The 19,063-nt window shown below is 37.5% G+C and overlaps 1 protein-coding gene across 5 annotated transcripts in view; it reads right to left on the bottom strand.

Moving 5' to 3' along the window:
* FZD6 (frizzled class receptor 6) overlaps positions 1-19,063 on the bottom strand; it is a 43,823-nt gene that overhangs the window by 4,664 nt on the left and 20,096 nt on the right. Inside the window, exons 5-8 of one of the 5 annotated variants that reach the window (XM_014550267.1) lie at positions 16,801-16,949; positions 15,171-15,596; positions 13,640-13,836; positions 2,888-2,899 (exon numbers count right to left, since the gene is read on the bottom strand). In XM_014550267.1, coding sequence (XP_014405753.1) covers positions 13,668-13,836; positions 15,171-15,596; positions 16,801-16,949 — 744 coding nt within the window. In that variant the 3' untranslated portion in view covers positions 2,888-2,899; positions 13,640-13,667. Of the gene's footprint in view, positions 1-2,887; positions 2,900-12,553; positions 13,837-15,170; positions 15,597-16,800; positions 16,950-19,063 lie in introns of those variants that run through there. The other 4 variants (XM_014550266.1, XR_001364614.1, XM_005879291.2 and 1 more) reach the window with 4 other exon arrangements.

Raw genomic sequence — 19,063 nt, 5'->3', positions numbered from 1 at the left:
GGCCCCCCCCCCCGCCCCCCCCGCAATGAGGCCTTCAGAACTGTTCAGCTAGAGACAGTCCTTACTCCTGGTCTGCTATCTCCCTTAGCTTCCCACTCTATTTTTTAAGTATTGCCCCCCCCCCCCGCCCCCCCCGCCAGCAATGAGGCCTTCAGAACTGTTCAGCCAGAGACAGTCCTTACTCCTGGTCTGCTATTTCCCTCAGCTTCCCACTCTATTTCTTAAGTATCAGACTTTATTAGAAGGTGCCTTTGAAACCTACCTTTATTTTAAAGTCATTCCTTTCCTGTTCAAGAAGAGGTAGACTTTGGATTTCAGAACACAGCTGGGCAGTAAATATTTATTAAAGGAATAAATAAAATATAAACTACCACTCCTCCAGAGGCAGAAACATGCAATGACCCTGTGGTGTGTCCCCTTCCAGGACTGAGAAAATTCTACCCAGTGTTCTCCCTGCACGCTTCCCTCCTGCCCGATTAGGCAGGATTGGAGCATATGTCTGTTGCCTAAAACAAATCACTTGGCAAGAGACATTAGCCCCCTGGGGCCAGAAAGAAACGGTGCCTTGCTCTAACCGGTTTGGCTCAGTGGATAGAGCCTCGGCCTGCAGACTGAAAGGTCCCAGGTTCGATTCCGGTCAAGGGCATGTACCTTGGTTGCGGGCACATCCCCAGTGGGGAGTGTGCAGGAGGCAGCTGATTGATGTCTCTCTCTCATCGATGTTTTTAACTCTCTGTCCCTCTCCCTTCCTCTCTGTAAAAAATTCAGGCCTGACCGGCTTGGCTCAGTGGATAGAGTGTCGGCCTGCGGACTGAAGGGTCCCAGGTTCGATTCCAGTCAAGGGCATGTACCTTGGTTGCGGGCACATCCCCAGTGGGGAGTGTGCAGGAGGCAGCTGATTGATGTTTCTCTCTCATCGATGTTTCTAACTCTCTATCCTTTTCCCTTCCTCTCTGTAAAGAAATCAGTAAAATAAAAAAAAGAAAGAAACGGTGCCTCCCCTGAAGGGCAGGGCTCCTGGGAGGACAGTGAACACTATCTGAGTTCTATTCGTAAGGAAGGATGAGCGGCAGACATAGTTGGGTAATTATTGGGTAGCCAACCGAGAGTGTCTGCCACAAAATAAATAAAAATAAAATAAGTAAATAAAATAAAACCCTCAGAGTGCCAATTTTACCCTTTCCCCATTCCTGGAAAGTCCTTGGTTTGTTTATCCAACCTACCATCCCTTATTTCAGTTCCGGGTGTCTTTTGGAAATCAGAGACCTCCAGGAGATAAAGCATCAGGGGAGGTAAACCCTAGGCTCAAAGGATGGATCACAAAGTCCCATTCATAGATATTAACCCATAAGCCCTGCTCCCTCCTTGTAGCAGCAGTTTTTCTAAGTACACAAAGGCTAGTCAGAGAACCCAGTCTGTTTTCAGGGGAGTAGCCCCAGTGTGGCTACAACGGAGTGCTCCTGAGAAGATCCATCTTTAAGGGGACAATTTGCAAAGTGTTCCATGCAAAGTGTTCCATGCAAAGCTTACACAAATTTCTCTGCTTCATCAGCCTCTTGTCTGTAATGTTTGCTTCCTGCCTTCCCAGGGATACTAATCTCAATGGAATGTGCTTTTTTTCCCCTCTTGGGTGATCATTTGTGGGGTCCCCCTTACTGAGGAGTCTTGTGTAAGTCTGGGAAGTGTCACTGACAAGCTGGGTTCTCTGGCCATTTTTCCACAGGCATTTTATCTCTAGATAATTCCTCAGGCAAAACCCAGGCTCCTTCATAAAGCTTATGTTCTTTCCCAGACTCAGTGCAGTCTTCGGGGTCCTGAAGGACTGGTCTATTGGCAGAAACTCAAGTATTAGGCGTTTGTTTCCAAGTTGCTATTACTGATTGCTACCATATCTCTCATGTCATCGTCCCCCCAAGAGAGACAGCCGGTCCAGGTGTCCCTGCTGGATGCAACAATGTCTAGAAAAGAAGAGGACTCTCTTGTGGTATCTTCACGTTAAAAGGAAGAGAATCTTTCCCAGCAGCTCCCCGCCCTTTCATATCTCATTGGCCAAAAGGGGGTCACATACTCAAACCTAAAATAATCCTTAACCAGGGGAAGGAGATGACCACGACAGATTCAAGCAAATCCAGAAGAAACTCCAAGTAGAATAGAATTGCTCCTTTAGTAAAGCGGGGTTCTGGAATGCAAAAGAATTGGAGAACGCATGCTGAGTCGGTAACCACTTCTGGTTGAGGACACAGATATGTATAACAGGATGTTAAAAATAACTGTTTCTTCCTCCCAGAATTTGGATGAACCCAGACCATATCCACACATTCTACAGAGACACGCTAGACCTGCCTATACAATCTTTTGACCCCTCCCAGGTCTGGCCATCACTCACTCACGTAGGATATGTACCCTTTGGGTACTCATTGACTTCTGGTTTTCTTTTGCTGAGCATGTTTTTGAGATCCATTTATTACTGCCATTAGTTTGTTTCCTGTTATCACTGAGTCCATAGCTTGCCTATATTTATCTGAGAAGATCACACCCCTATCAACATTTACAGTTTAGGGTGAGGGAGTGTATCAGCTCTTTTCTAGAGAGCAGGGTTTGACCTCGGGGGCTGGAGCTTTGGGATGACCCCCAAAGCCAGGAATGTGCTGAGAGAAGGCGCCAGTGAGCACCCCCCTGATGTGTCCACTGGTGGAGGAGGCCCAGGTTCACATAGAGTTTTCCTGGGGGCTCCTCGGGGATTCCCTACGAAGCTGAGGAAGTGCAGATTTCCCACCCTTTATAACTTACGACCAGACTGCTTTTGTTCTGCATTTCTTGGACTTCGCATCAGAAGCAAGAATCCAAGTTACGCCACAGGCTGCTGCAAAGATATTTTCCCCTTCTACCAGACAGAGTCCTGGAAAACAGAAGGCAGAGGAGACAGGGAGGTTCCCCTCCTGTTGAGCCCCACAGGGTGCATTGTTAGCAAACTCTTGGCCTTGAAGTTAGGAGTCAAGTCCAGTATATCTAACTCAATTCCAATTTTCTGTTGGAATTATAGTAATCCTAGACCTCAGCACACCCAGAACTATGAGCTAAACATTGAATTCCCCAATATACTTAACTCATGTGGTTATGAGTCATTTTTAATATGTTCAACAGATATGCTGGCTTCCAAGCTGCATGTCCAAAGTAAGGGTTTTAATTGTTTTTCTTAGTGATTTGCTCATGTCTGCATACCAGCCGTCAGGCTTGGCTGACCAGAGCCATCTTGAAATATTTAACTTAGAATTCGGTATAGGACTAAAATGGCAAATATTTCTAAGATCTCTATCCAGAGACACAGATCACTCATCAAAGTTAAGTTCCAAACCAAGTTACAGTAGGAGGTAAAACCAGCTATGTATTTTATACATTCCTGTTATATATGGAATGAATGAAATTTTACATGGCATGTAGGACATTTTTATGCATGCAGAAACAAGTATAGTGTGTCTTTTACAAAACTGAAAAAAGAAAGAAAATATTTACCTGGTGGGTAATAATTTTTAAAATTCTAGAATAACATTGAAGATACTGAGGTTCATAAAGCTGCTTATCTTCATATTGATGTATACCTTAAACTGTAATATGCCTTCATTTACTTGAAATGTCAAAGTAAGCAAGTAATAGAAGTTTGCAAAAACGCTGTTCTTTCTTACCACTTTGAGCAGCGCCCCCCCCCCCCCCCCCCCCCCCCACACACACACATATACACACAAAGTTTTGGAAGTGGGAGGGAAATAACATATGCTCATTTTGAAATTAAACAATATAGAAATTCATAAAGCAGAAAGTGAAAGATTTCCGTTATTAAACCTGACTGCAATCTCACGCCTCTAAAATAATTATTGTCCATAGTTTTGTACATATACTGTTAGTCATTACACATACACAAATGACAGTATTTGAATATACATTAAATAGGATTATTGTATGCATATGTGACATTGTGATTTATAAGAAATATATATTTGGTCTTGGTCCCCATTTCTGGCACAGAGCTCCTAAAACTCTTTGAATTTCAAAAGTGAGGACAGCAATAAAGATGTCTTAGATATTTCTAGGTCCTTTCCATGACCCAAGGGTACGTCTGGCCCTCTTCCTGCCTCGTACCCTGGCTTAGCCACTTAGAACTTCTTCCTACCTAAGATGTGCCCTTTTGGGGATTGTTTCTCTAAAACCTTAAAACCTTCAAAATTTGGAACTAGTTTGGGTCTCAGGAATTCCACCCCTACCCCAGTTTCTTTCCTCTTTGCAACTTCTCTGGCTGTCTGGGTGGGTGAGGAACCAGGACACATTCGGGCACTCACATCCCTTGACCCCTCTGCTCTTAGTAGAATCCGATGGCTGATTTGCCTTCTGTGTATCTTCTGTGGTGAGGTGGCTGTTAAGGTCTTTGTCTCATTTTTTTAATCAGGTTGAGTGTTTTCTTAGGGTTGCCTTTTAAGAGTTCTTCGTAGATTTTGCATAACAATCCTATACCAGATGTGTCTTTTCGAAATATGTTCTCCAAGACTGTGGCTTGTCCTCTCGTTCTTTTGATGTTTTCTTTCATAGTGCAGAAGTGTTTAATTTTAATGAAGTATACCTTATCAATTATGGATCTTGCCTGTGGTGTTGTATCTAAAAACACACCACCAAACTCCAGGACATCTAGGTTTTCTCCCATATTATCTCCTGGGAGTTTTACCGTTTTGTATTCTACATTCAGGCGTATGATCAATTTTGAGTTAATTTTTGTGAAGGGTGTAATGTCTGTGTCTGGATTCATCTTTTTGCATGTGAATGTCCAGTTGTTCCAGCACCACTTGTTGAAGTCTGGGAGTTTTTTTCAATCTTTACTTTTACCCAATCAACCGTGATTAGTAACACAGGGTAGAGAACAAAGCACAACCTGTCCTTTTCCATTTGATTTATCAATAAATTTACCAAAAATCGCTGTGGCTTGCCTGAGTAATTTCCTGTTTCGTTTTACCTCCCCTAATGTTTGAGACTCTATGCTATTTTGTGTGTGTGTGTTTGAGAGTCTCTACTATATGATACCTATGTCTGTAAGTAATTGAGAGGTTGACACAAGAGTCAAGTAGATGAAGATAAAACTCCCACTTTTGCTTATGTTGAACCTGGTGCTGGAGAATGTGGCTTTATGGTGAGAGCCAGATAGGCTTGTTTGTGCTCTTGTTCTCTGAATCCTCCCAAATTTAGACCTTAGAACAAGTCACCCAAGGGCAAACTTGGTTTTGTTGAACAGAGCCAATTACCTGTGTACATGATGGAGGCTTCATGTGGGATTTTCTTAGAAGTTCTAAGTGGTGTCCCAAAAGAGCGCTCGTGCTCTCTCTCTTTCTCTCTCTCTCTCTCTCAAATAAAAAAAAACAACAACTTAGGATGCCAAGTACACTCTTCAGTTTGCCTTAGTAAATAGGCCTTTATAACCTGAAAATGGCGCTGTTTCCAAACAGGTTCTTATATTGTCCTTGGTCTCTTCAGGGTGTCCGGAGTAGCCAGACTCTGCCCTGCCTCCCAAGTGCCCAAGCAGCCTCCTCCTTGTTCAGGGGCGGGGGGCTTGTCCACCCGTTTCCTGGTCTTCGATTTCATCAAGAAAATGTCTGGGCCACTCTGTGTCTTTGGGGCAGGCCTGGAAAGCCCTGCCCAGAGTCTGAGGACTCCCGACAAAGAGGCAGTGATGCCCATCAGTGGGGAAACACAGTCCTCCTGTTTTGTTTTACTGCACGTTTTCTTTGCCCACAGCCTGCCAACAGGTCAGCTCCGGGAACACAGCGGCCATTCTTCTTCCCTTGGAGTCCGTGTGAATGGAGGTGGCAGTTAAGACGCTGAAAGGGCCAGAGCCAGGGTCTGCCAGTGGTCGACTGTTTACAGGCTCTGGAGGGTTTTTTTTTAATGAGTTTTCAGGGGGCCACTGGACTGGCCATTGGGAAGGACTACCACCACCAGAGGCTCATACTTTGCTGGTGAATTTTTCCAGATAAGGTCTGGAGACTTCATATTCAGATTTATATCTTTCTTGATAGTGAAATTAATTAGATGCCAGAATAGGCCCCTAAGGAACAAAACCCACAAACTAGACAGCTTTAAATTAGCACTCTGGGAAATAAGAGGGAGAGATACTAAAATTCAGATATTTTGAGTTTAGGAAAATATTTTTCTTCTTGTTTCTTTTTAGATTCATTTGTTGGTTTTAGAGAGAGAGGAAGGGAAAAAGAGAGAGACAGAAACATCAATTTGTTGTTTCACCCATTTATGCATGCATTAGTTGCTTCTTGTATGTGCCCTGATCAGCTGGAGATCAAACCCAAAACTCGGCATATCAGGACAACAGCCTAACCAACTGAGCTACCCCAGCCAGAGTAAGAAAATCATTTTTAAAATCGATATTGATTTTGTGCTTCTCTTCTCAATATATTCTAAGTGTAATTATATATTTATAAATAGGCTGAGCAGAGTCTTTGCACTTAGGTATGTTAAAACCAGTATAAGTGAAACCAAATAAGTAGAAAATAAAGGTATAAAGGAAGATGAATGATATCATGCTTTTGGAAATGATTTATTTGGAAAACTTTCTCTTAAGATATTTCTATTGAAACTTAAGTAGGTTCACCCTCCCTCATCCCCTCCTTTTGTGGTGGAAAATTCGAAAACCTATTCTTAGAAGTTTTTCCTTCTAAAGCTGGAAAATAAAAGCCACAGATTTGTCTGCTGTAATTTGCTCATTTCAGCAATCATTTTCTCATTTATTTAAAAGCCACAGATTTGTCTGCTGTAATTTGCTCATTTTCTCATTTATCTTCATTCCAGTTAGGATTTACTACTTCAGTCCTTCCTTTTCATTTTCTCATACTTCACTTCCCACTCCCTTTTGTTTCTGCCCCTTCTGTAATGCCCACAGCAAACTTGACTGTCACTTTGCACTACTGTTCAGCTCTGGGTCCCAATGTCTTTGGATAATTTTGGATTAGCCTTTTCATATTTTCTTCTCTTTTCTCCTTGTTGACACACTGCCATGGTGAGTTAATGAAATTTGATTCTTTTGCACATGATGGATCACAGTGGCTTCTGCTAAAACCTTCAGCATCTGTAATTTTAAGTCTTTCATCTATGCTATGGGCAGGGAGGTATTAACGATTATGCTCTCCATGCAGAAAAGGAACAGCAGGCCTTCTTGTGGTTATTAAAAATTATGTCTTTCATTTCCTGAGAGTAGCAGTGCCTGCCTTGGCAACGTTAAAACTTTCCAGCAGTGGTAACGGGAAACACCCACCAGGGGTACATTTCTGAGATGATGAGAGTAAGAAAGCACTAAAACTGTGATTTTGATGATGGGTGGCACTTCCAAGGTGTTTTTGGTCTAGTTTTTTGAGGCAAGTCTAGGGACGATTTCTTCAGTACCGTGAAGAGCATAGCAGTAATGGATCCCAATGGGTGTACTGAGTCCTTTTGAAAGATGGCATTTCATAAAATTCTGTTGAGGGTTTGTGGCCACCTTCCAAATTGAAATGGTGCTTTGTCACATCTTTACTGCTGTTGAGTGTAGCTGCACAATGCTGATGCCAGCCTTGTTATTATAAATGTAAATATGTTGCCCTGGCCAGTGTTGCTCAGTGGTTGAAGTGTCAGCTCGCACACCAAAGGGTCTCAGTTCGATTCCTGGTCAAGGGCATGTCCATGGGTTGCAGGTTCACTCCTGCCCTCAGTAGGGTGCGTGCAGGAGGCCGCCAGTCGATGTGTCTCTCTCACACCGATGTTTCTCTCTCTCTCTCTCTCATCTCTCTCCCTTCTCCCTCCCTCCTTTCCACTCTCTCTGAAAAGCAAGGGGAAAATATCCTTAGGTGAGGATGAACAAAAATTAAATAAATAAATAAATGTAAATATATTATGTAATTTAGGTCAAATTTCTTGGTTAAAAAATGCTGTAAAATCTGTATAAAAATTAATGTTACCACCTCTGAAATAGCAGATTCTTTTTGCATCAAAGACTCTGGTCCCATGCAAAAGAAAAACTGTTCTTTTCTTTTGAATTAAATGGTATTTTTGAAGTTTGCTACTAAAAGTAAACACTTTTAAATCCAAGCTTACTGATTATAAATAGTATGCCCATGGTTGAGAAATCATTTAGAATATAGGTGGGTATAAATGCAAATTTTTATTCTAAATAGACAACAAATCAAATCAAGCAATGTATTAAATGATACATCATGATCAATTTGAGTTATTCAAAGAATTAAAGAATGGCATTAGATTAAAACATTTACTTTAGTAGATTAAAACATTGCTGGCCAATTGCTCACTAAGCCCACTTCTCTTCCCTCCCAGGCACCCAGTAGGTGGCGGCTGGACTTGGTATCCCTGGAACATTTGCTGAGTGGCCTCAGACCCAGCACTGGCACTGAGCTTGAATCTTTATCAATCTGGTGAACACGACTTACCCCTACCTGGTGTCTCACTGGGAACCTACCTAACACCTCATTGACCTCAATGGGTAGGTCTTCCAGATAGAAAATCAATAAGAAAATGATGGTGTTAAATGACACACTAGAGCAGATGGATTTAATTGATATCTTCAGAGCATTTCACCCCAAAGCAGCAGAATATACATTCTTTTCAAGCGCACATGGAACATTTTCTAGGACAGACCACATGTTAGGACACAAAACAAGTCTCAATAAATTTAAAGAGACTGAAATCATATCAGTCATCTTCTCTGCCTTAATGTTATGAAACTAGAAACCAATTGAAAGAAAAAAAACATGAAAAAACACAAATACCTGGAGGCTAAATAACATGTTACTAAACAATAAATTAGTTAACAATGAGATCAAGGCAGAAATCAAAAGGAAGATACAACCCTGTAATCCCACTTCTAGGAATATATCCCAAGAAACCAGAAACACCAATGAAAGGATATAGACCCAGCACTGGCACTGAGCTTGAATCTTTATCAATCTGGTGAACACGACTTACCCCCACCTGGTGTCTCATTGGGAACCTACCTAACACCCCATTGACCTCAATGGGTAGGTCTTTCAGATAGAAAATCAACAAGGAAATGTCGGCGTTATATGACACACTACAGCAGATGGATTTAATTGATATCTTCAGAGCATTTCACGCCAAAGCAGCAGAATATACATTCTTTTCAAGTGCACATGAAACATTTTCTAGGATAGACCACATGTTAGGACACAAAACAAGTCTCAATAAATTTAAAGAGATTGAAACCATATCAGTTATCTTCTCTGCCTTAATGTTATGCAACTAAAAACCAATCACAAGAAAAAAATAATAAAAAAACACAAACACCTGGAGGCTAAATAACATGTTACTAAACAATAAATTGGTTAACAATGAGATCAAGGAAGAAATCAAAAGGAAGATACAAATAAATGGAAGCATATTGTGTGTTCATGGATAGGAAGCATTAACATCATTAAAATGTTCATGCTACCCAATGTAGGCTATAGATGCAACACAATTCCTATCAAGAGACTAATGGAATATTTTGCAAAACTAGAACAAATATTCCAAAAGTTTATATAGAACCTCAAAAAGACCCCAAATAGCCACAGCAATCTTGAGAAAGAAGAACCAAGTTGGAGGAATCATGCTACCTGATATCAAACTATACTATAAGGCCATAGTAATCAAAACAGCTTGGTACTGGCATAAAAACAGACATATGGATCAATGGAACAGAATAGAGAGTCCAGAAAGAAACCCACGCATTTATGGTCAATTAATATTTGACAGAGGAGGCAAGAACATACAATGGGGTAAAGATAGTGTATTTAATAAATGGTGTTGGGGAAATTGGATGGATACATGCAAAAAAATGAATCACCTTTTCACACCATACACAAGAATAAACTCAATATGGATTAAAGACTTAAATGTAAGACTCAAAACCATACAAATCCTAGAAAAAAACATGGGCAGTAAAATCTTGGATATTTCTTGTAACAATATTTTTTCTTCTATATCACCTTGGGCACAGGAAATAAAAGCAAAAATAAACAAATTGGACTACATCAAACCAAACAGTTTTTGTACAGCAAAGGAAACTAAGAAAAGAAAAAGACAACTCACTGAATGGGAGAATATATTCACCAATGATACATCTGATAAGGGGTTCAACATTGATATCCAACATTTATAAAGAACTTGTATAACTCAACACCAAAAAACAAACAAACAATCCAACTAAAAAATGGGCAAAGGATCTGAATAGACACTTTTTCAAAGAGGCTATACAGATGTCAAATAGACATATGAAAAGATGCTCAATGGCACTAGTTATCAGATAAATGCAAATTAAAACCACAATGAGATATCACCTCACACTTGTCAGAATGGCTGTCATCAATAAATCAACAAACAACAAGTGTTGGCAAGGATGTGGAAAGTGAACCCTCATGCACTGTTAGTGGGAATGCAGATTGGTGCAGCCATTGTGGAAAACAGTATGGAGTTTCCTCAAAAAATTAAAAATGGAACTGCCTTATGGTATTTCAGGAAAATAGAAACAAACAAATAAAGCTGGGTTAACAATACTTTGAATCAATAACCAGAAGTGGAACTGCAGGGTCCTTCTTTGTTTCTGGTTATAGCCTTTGTTTTAAAGTCTATTCTGCCTGGTATAAGTATTGCTAACCCAGCTTTGTTTGTTTGTTTCCATTTTCCTGAAATATCGTTTTCCAACCCTTTGTGTGCCTTTTGATCTGAAGTGAGTCTCTTGCAGACAGCATATGTAAGGGTCTTGTTTTCTTATCCTTTCAGCTACCAAATATCTTTTGATTGAAACTTTTAATCCACTTACATGTAACATTATTATTGATAGATATATATCCAAAGAAACCCAAAACACTAATTTGAAAAGGCATATGCATTCATATGTTCATTGCATCGTTATTTACAATAGCCAATGTATGGAAACAAACTAAGTGTCCATATCAAAAGAAATAGTATATATATATACAATGGAATATGACTCAGTAAAAAAAAGGAAATCTTGCCATCTGCAACAACATAGAAGATATTGTGCTGAGTGAAATTAGTCAGACAGAAAAAGACAAATGTCACATGATTCCACTTATATATGTAAGCTATAAAACAAAATAAATGAACAAAGAAAACAAAAACAAACAGAACAAATTGATGGTTGCTAAAGGGGAGGAGGGTTCGGAGGGTGGGTGGAAAAGGTTAAAGGATTAAGACAGTTACAAAATAGTCATAGGGATGTAAAGTATAGCAGAGGGAATATAGTAAATAATAATGTAATGACTATGTATGGTGTCAGATGGGTACCAGATTTATCGGGGTGATCACTTCACATAAGATATATAAATGTCTGATCACTACACCTGAAACTAATATAATATTGCATGTGAACTGTAATTGAAAAATAAAAAATTATTTAAAAAGAAAATCATAGAATAAAAAGGAAGTTCTGGCTTATTAGTCATTGAGCTGCTGATCTGAAAGATTATGCCACTTCCTGAGTGTATATATCCAAAGAAACCCAAAACACTAATTTGAAAAGGCATATGCATTCATATGTTCATTGCATCGTTATTTACAATAGCCAACGTATGGAAACAAACTAAGTGTCCATATCAAAAGAAATAGTATATATATATATATATATGTATACACACACACACAATGGAATATGACTCAGTAAAAAAAAGGAAATCTTGCCATCTGCAACAACATAGAAGATATTGTGCTGAGTGAAATAAGTCAGACAGAAAAAGACAAATGTCACATGATTCCACTTATATATGTAAGCTATAAAACAAAATAAATGAACAAAGAAAACAAAAACAAACAGAACAAATTGATGGTTGCTAAAGGGGAGGAGGGTTCGGAGGGTGGGTGGAAAAGGTTAAGGGATTAAGACAGTTACAAAATAGTCATAGGGATGTAAAGTATAGCAGAGGAAATATAGTAAATAATAATGTAATGACTATATATGGTATCAGATGGGTACCAGATTTATCGGGGTGATCACTTCACATAAGATATATAAATGTCTGATCACTATGGTATCAGATGGGTACCAGATTTATCAGGGTGATCACTTCATAAGATATATAAATGCCTGATCACTACACCTGAAACTAATATAATATTGTATGTGAACTGTAACTGAAAAATAAAAAATTATTTAAAAAGAAAATAATAAATAAAAAGGAAGTTCTGGCTTATTAGTCATTGAGCCACTGATCTGAAAGATTATGCCACTTCCTAGGCCAGGACCACACTACATAACATGGAACACTCTACAATCTCTTATATAAAGAAAATTTTATTCCTGAAAAGATCACATAAACAAAGTTTTTGTATACAAAGTTAAAAAAATGTGGAAAAGTTAATATTTACAACATTTTCCATACAGTACATGATAATTTTCTTTGTATGCTTTAACAGAATGGTAAATAGAGAAAAAACCAACAGAAAATCTGTTTGAGGAATAATACTTAATTAGAAACAAAATTAAGAATATTCTTTAGTATTTTAAAGTATATTATATGAAATTTAATTTCTTTTATCAGGACTACATTTTTTCCATTTGATTGGCACTAATATTGCTAACACACTTTTTCATGTTCAGCAAAATCCCATTTAGCTGCAGAAATGAATTCTACATAATATCTGAAAAAGATACTGCACAAATACAAACCATCTGTAGTATTCTAAATGTTAAAAGACAAAAGCTAAAACAAAAGTCTAAGCAACTGTAGTGGTCATAATAACACAATCCTGGGTGGGCATGAAACATTAAAAAAAGAAAATCAATTGCACTTGGCTTAATTTATAGAAGAGTAACAGTGCATCTACTAATCCTGCAGGACATTTTATTTTTAAAATGCAGAAGGATCAGCAAGCAACGTAATATAAACAACATTAGACACTCTTTCAACGAGCACCTTATTTCAGTTGTGTAACAGAGCTGTGAAACTCCTAAAACAATGAGACATAAAATTCACATACTGAAGACGGTAAGGTACAGTAAGTGGATTTTTTAGTTGAATTCCCATTATGACACCTCTGGTGTGCCAACTCTTTATATACTACAAAAGAATACTATTTTTCAATTTTCTTAGCAATTCAGTGTAAAAGCTACCAAAGTAGTGTGAAAATAAGATATCAGATAACATAATAAAATATTTGAGTAGATTTTCCAGGATATCTAAAAAAACGTTCAAAGACATATAAACTTATTTTCAAATATATAAAAAAGATGTAAAGATAAGTTTTAAATACTTCAGCAAAGAAAAATCTTGATTTTATATCATAAAAGTAAAATAGCATTGTACACCTTAAAATACTTTTAACAAGAGCAGAATCTTCATAAATAAAAAAAGGAAGATTCCTCTAACTCCCTCCTCCCACACAATTTAAAAAATATTATTAACCTGCACATTTGTTTTCCAAATATATTGTTGTCATTAACCTCTATGAGAAATGAATCATATTATTCTCAGCATTTCTTGTTTCCAGTGTAACAGCAGGCAATGCAACTTTAAGTACAAAAGAAGACTATAATAGTGGTTCTTGTAAGACGGTGCACTGGCCGCCTCCAGTGTAACACACTCACGCTTCTAAGTGATGGGAGAACCTGGTTTTCAAGTATCTGAGTGACTGCCAGCGCCCTGCTCTTTCCTAACTCCTGAAGCCGAGTGACTGAGCAGTGAGGTGGAGCCTTTCAGGCTGCTTGGCTCTGAAGGACAGGGAACCTGCAAGTTGTTGCTCTGCGCCAGGCCAGTTTCAGGAACATCAATTTTTGGAGCCACCCTAGGTAAAGAACAGAAATTGACATACATACATTCCAAGCACAGATGTGATGCCAGATGTCCTTATAGCTGCTACTCACTTTCATGAGTTTTACTTCCAGCCAGTGTCCACTTTATCATAGGATAATTTACTAAAACTGTACGTCTACTCTAACACCTCAAAACACAAATACTTTACTTTCAAATAATTTTTGCTAACTTTGGAAACTGTCAAGCACCACCCATGCATGGGCTGAGCACGGTGTCTCCTGGGGAATACAATTAATAAGACAGGCTTCCTGCCCTCAGATCAGCAAACATTTTATTGATTTTCCACCATGGGTCAGACTATGTAAGCAGTTGGGAATACAACGGTAAGACCTCAGCTCTGCCTTTTAAGGAGTTTACAAATCTAGTGGAGGATGAAAGCATGTATCTAATTACAATCCAGGGATGCAAAAGCTGTTACAGCAACACAGAGAAGGTGCATCTGGCCTAGCTTGGAAGGGTGAGGTAAGACTACCTTGAGACCTTCAAGTAGTTGTCAGCATTCTGGCTAATTTCATGTATAGCTGTGTTTGGATCACCTATGACTATATGGAAAATTCCATTAAAGATAATGTCAATATCCTTTCATGCTCAGAAAATAAAAACATCTTATAATCATCTTTGTCTACCAGGGATAGGGAACATCCGGCCCGAGAGCGGATAAAGCCCGAAAAATCACTTGGTCTGGCCCTGCCAAGGCATTAGGGGTGAGTTAATTAAATGTTTGACCAAATATAGCAGCCTAATTTGTAAGTGGATAATTTTGAATGGCCCGCTAATGATGTTATAAATATCCAATGGCCCTTGGCAGAAAAAAGGTTCCCCACCCCTGGCGACTCTAAACTGGCAAATACCTTTTAGACACTACCATAAAGCAGTACTAATGAAAACTCAGCCTGAAGATGGTATGATGGAGTACGTGGAAGTTACACTCACCTCTTCCCAAGACCAAACTGGAATTTCAACTAAAATATAGATCAACCCTAATAAAACTTAGCCTATAATTCTGAGAAATCATAACATTTACGTAAATATACATGCAACTCTTAACAATTACCAGAGAAATGAACGTGACTGTTCTACTTGAGCAACATCCATGAAGGCCCTTCTCCAAGCTAAGACTTAAACTACAAAATAGAATATTCATAGGCTGAACTACAACTTCTTAAATCCAAACTTCCCTGGATTAGTGTATAAACATGTCATCTCGTAGAATGCTTTCTTTCCAAACATGTTACCCTTTAATAAAAAATGTATAATGCCGTATTCAAAACAGTCATGACTTAAGATAACAGAAGCAAAGCTCACCTTCCTTCACTCTGTGCACTTTCAGAGACACTGCTCTTATCGTTCCCGTTGCCTGTCCGGCCTTTCCTGTCAGCCTGTTCCCCACAGAGTTTGGAGCTGGATACTGCTGGGGAGGCAGGTTCCCCACAGTCCTGTTCTCTTGGTTTGGGGGTGTTCACTCCATCTTCTCTCACTTCCCTCACTGATGTTTCTGGAGAGGTTTGAATTTCTGTCAAAGTTTCTTGTCCTAAGTAATCGTGGTTAGCGATTGCTACTGCAGAAGTGCCATGATTTGCTGAAGTTCCTGTGCTGGTTCCCATGGATTTGGAAATGACCTTCAGCTTATGTGAACTTGGTTTGTAGTGCTTTTTGTGTTTAACTTTAGAATTGTGCTTTAAAAAAAACTCACATGACTCCTGCAGTACTCTTCGACTTTCACTGATTGGACTGTAAGAAAAGAGAGGATTTACTTAAAAATGGTAAGCGTTATTGTAGAAGCCATAAAGCATATCACATAGCCGTGCTAAAAGTCCTTACTCATTACAGTTAAAATTATATAAGATTTATATTACTTACAAAATATGGGATCATGACTACTATAAGATATAGTAGTAAGTGGATTGCCATGATGTGAAATCTTTCATGCATACCCTGTTAGTTGCTTTTGTCAGTATACATAGTAGACTGATAAGGAATTAAATAGGCAACATCAAAGAATGAGGGCAAGGAAACACAAACCAGCCTAAAGTAGAGGCCTAACTGTATGTGTATCATATGTAAGTATATCAAATGATAAAGTAAACCAGAAGAGAGAGGACACAGAATATGATTAGTGGTCTTTGCTTAAATTCAACTGTTTTCTTTCTAACATTAAAGTTAGCAAGTTATACTGAAGTTAGTGTGGGTATATAAATATGGAAAAGACATATAATAATAGTGCAAAAAATTTAAAGTCCAGTTAAATGCAGTTCTTCAGATTTCAAAAACTTATTTGTGAAAGAGTCTACAGTTCTTAAATTTTTACCACAAAAAAGTTCATTAATTAAACCAACAGGGGATGGTTTAAAAAACTCTCTTGTACACTATTGATAATACATAGTATACTATGTACATAAATAACTGAAGTGAACTATTCACTCAGAAATGTAAATCTACTATATTGTTATAGAATATTCCTTAAGTTTGAATTTTTACCATCTTAGGCAAGGTAAGTAAGTGAAATTTTAAGTCAACACTATATGTAATAAAATTTAAAGGTAAATAATAACCATAATACATCACATCCTAATCATACTTTATAGATTTCCTTACATATACTTGATCCCATTTAATATTTTATCATTGATAAAAAAGGATAAAATTATTAAAAGTGCTATCCCCAAAATAATGAATCCAATGAAAGTAGTAATAATATATTATAAGCCATGGAAAGAAAATGTACATTTTATAAATCTTTCATTCATATTTCAACAGAATAGCACATGTCAGCCTATTATAATGAATGCCAGAGGAAAGCATCTTTCTCCATGAAGATTTCCAAACTTGAAACAACTGATATAATAAAGTTCCAGTGCAATGATGATTTAAATGTTCCCTGGTATTTGAGCTATTTATTTTTAAGATAGTGTCAGATAATTCAATAGGTTCTTACTCTCTCTTGCGATTACGTTTAAAAAACCCAGCCCATTCTGTGCATGTCTTTTTGCTTCCAACCCAGAAGACGGCAGAGATGCCAACAATTAATGTCATCAGGTATTTTATCATAAATAAAGCCAATTCTGGTCGAGTTTCTGCTTTTGCCTGTAAAAAAAATGGTGAATAATAAAAAGTTCAGTGATACATTTTAAGTCTATATAGTCAATGTAAAACAAACAAAAATATAAATCTTGTCTGATTTTTATAAAATATTTACTATTTTATAAATAATTTACATAATAAAGTGTTTTAAGTGTAATACATTCTTTACCTAAGTTCTGAACAAATAACCTTATATATATGTCAAAATATATAGCTAGAAAGGGAAAAATACTTAAATATATTTAGGAAGGATGTCCTTCCTAATCTTGGCTTGATTTCCTGAACTTTTCCCCCTTAGAAGTACAATTGCCAAATATTTGCCTCTAAATATTTATATTTTTCCTTCACTTTAATCTACCACAAAAAAAACACACATTTAAAGTCCTTATAACAACATATTATTTTAGAATCTTTACACATTGTTCGTGTTTGTTATAAAATCTTGATTTGTTAGAGCAAAATAAATATCATTAAAGTGAAAATTTCATAAAAATTAATCCATACTTTTTTCTAAGTATAAACTTTAATATTATTTTTAGATGTTACACAAGTATCAAAATATTATACATTCCATATTATATCTTGCTCTTTTCACTTACTAAATATTTCTTGGAGACCATTCTCTATCAGTAGAAATAGAGCTTCTCATTTATTTTTAAAGGCTGTTCTACTGCGTGAACATAATTTATTCAAGTACTCCTGTTAATGGATATTTAGGTTATTTTCAACCTATTGCCATTGCAAATACTGTTGCAGTGACTATCTTTGTATGTAGGCAATCACTCACATTTGTGAGCAGATTTGTCAATAAATTCCCATAAGGGCATGTTCAAAGAATATGTGCATTTTAAATGATAGATACTGTCAAACTGCTTTCCATAGAAGGTTGAACTGATTAAATAACAAAGTCTGAGAATGTGTATTTTGCCACAGTTCCACCAACATAGTGACTATAAAACCTTCAGATGTTTGCCATGTCATAAGTAGGCACATAATTTCATTATAATTTTGTTATTGTTAATCTTCACCCAAGGATTTTTTTTCCCCACTGATTTTTAGAGAGTAGAAAGGAGGGAAGGGGAGGGGGGGAGAGAGGGAGAGAGGGAGAGAGGGAGAGGGAGAGGGAAAGGGAGAGAGAGAGAGAGAGAGAGAGAGAGAGAGAGAGGAACATTGATTGATGTGAGAGAGACACATTGATTGGTTGTCTTTTGCATGCGCCCCAGCAGGCCAGAGATCGAACCTGTAACCTAGGTACAGCCCTTGACTGGGAACTGGACCAGCATCCCTTCAGTGCTTGGGCCGATGCTCTAACTACTGAGAAACACCGGCCAGAGTTTATTATAATTTTAATTTGCAATTCTCTTACATTTTGCACATGTCAGAGGATTAATTTTCTGTGAACCCTCTACATTTTTATACCAGATTGTTGGGTTTTTCTTATTGATTTAAAGAAACTCTTTATAAATCAAGGAAATTAGCCCTTCAACTGTGTTGTGATGTGTGAATAAATTTTCTGAGTTGATTTTCTGACTTTGATTATGGTGGGGGTTTTTGCCATACACAAAATTTTTTTAAATGTAGTCAAATTTAGCTATTATTTCTTTTAAAGTTCCTGAATTTCATATCATATTTATTAAGTCTCCACTTTAAGTTTAGAATTTTTTCATTGTATCTTCTAGTACTTTATAGTTTCTTTCTTTACATGAAACATAATTTTTGAGAGAGGAAGATTGATTGATGTTTTTAAAAATCATAAATATAATTTTTAAAAATATAATTTTTAAAAATCATAAATTTTAAACTTTTTTGGTAGTATTTAATAATTGTATTTTCCTCCTAGTTTGCCAAAAATTCTGAGAATATAGAAAACATTTACTGTGTCAGGATAACTTTAAGACATAGCTCCCTTATTAAATATATAGTAAAAACAGCCTACTGATAACAGGCTGTGGACAGTATGTTTAAGGCAAGTAAAACTATTATTTCCTCCCATCAGTATTTAAATAGGTTCCACTATGTTAAAATGTAGTAACTTTCTAGGATATAAATTATTGTGTAAAACTAGAGGCCTGGTGCACAAAAATTTGTGCACTCGGGCCGGGGGGGGGGGGGCCCTC

Source organism: Myotis brandtii, unplaced genomic scaffold (assembly GCF_000412655.1).
Source record: "Myotis brandtii unplaced genomic scaffold, ASM41265v1 scaffold59, whole genome shotgun sequence".
Lineage (NCBI taxonomy): Eukaryota > Metazoa > Chordata > Mammalia > Chiroptera > Vespertilionidae > Myotis > Myotis brandtii.
This window is presented reverse-complemented; position numbering and strand designations above follow the sequence as displayed.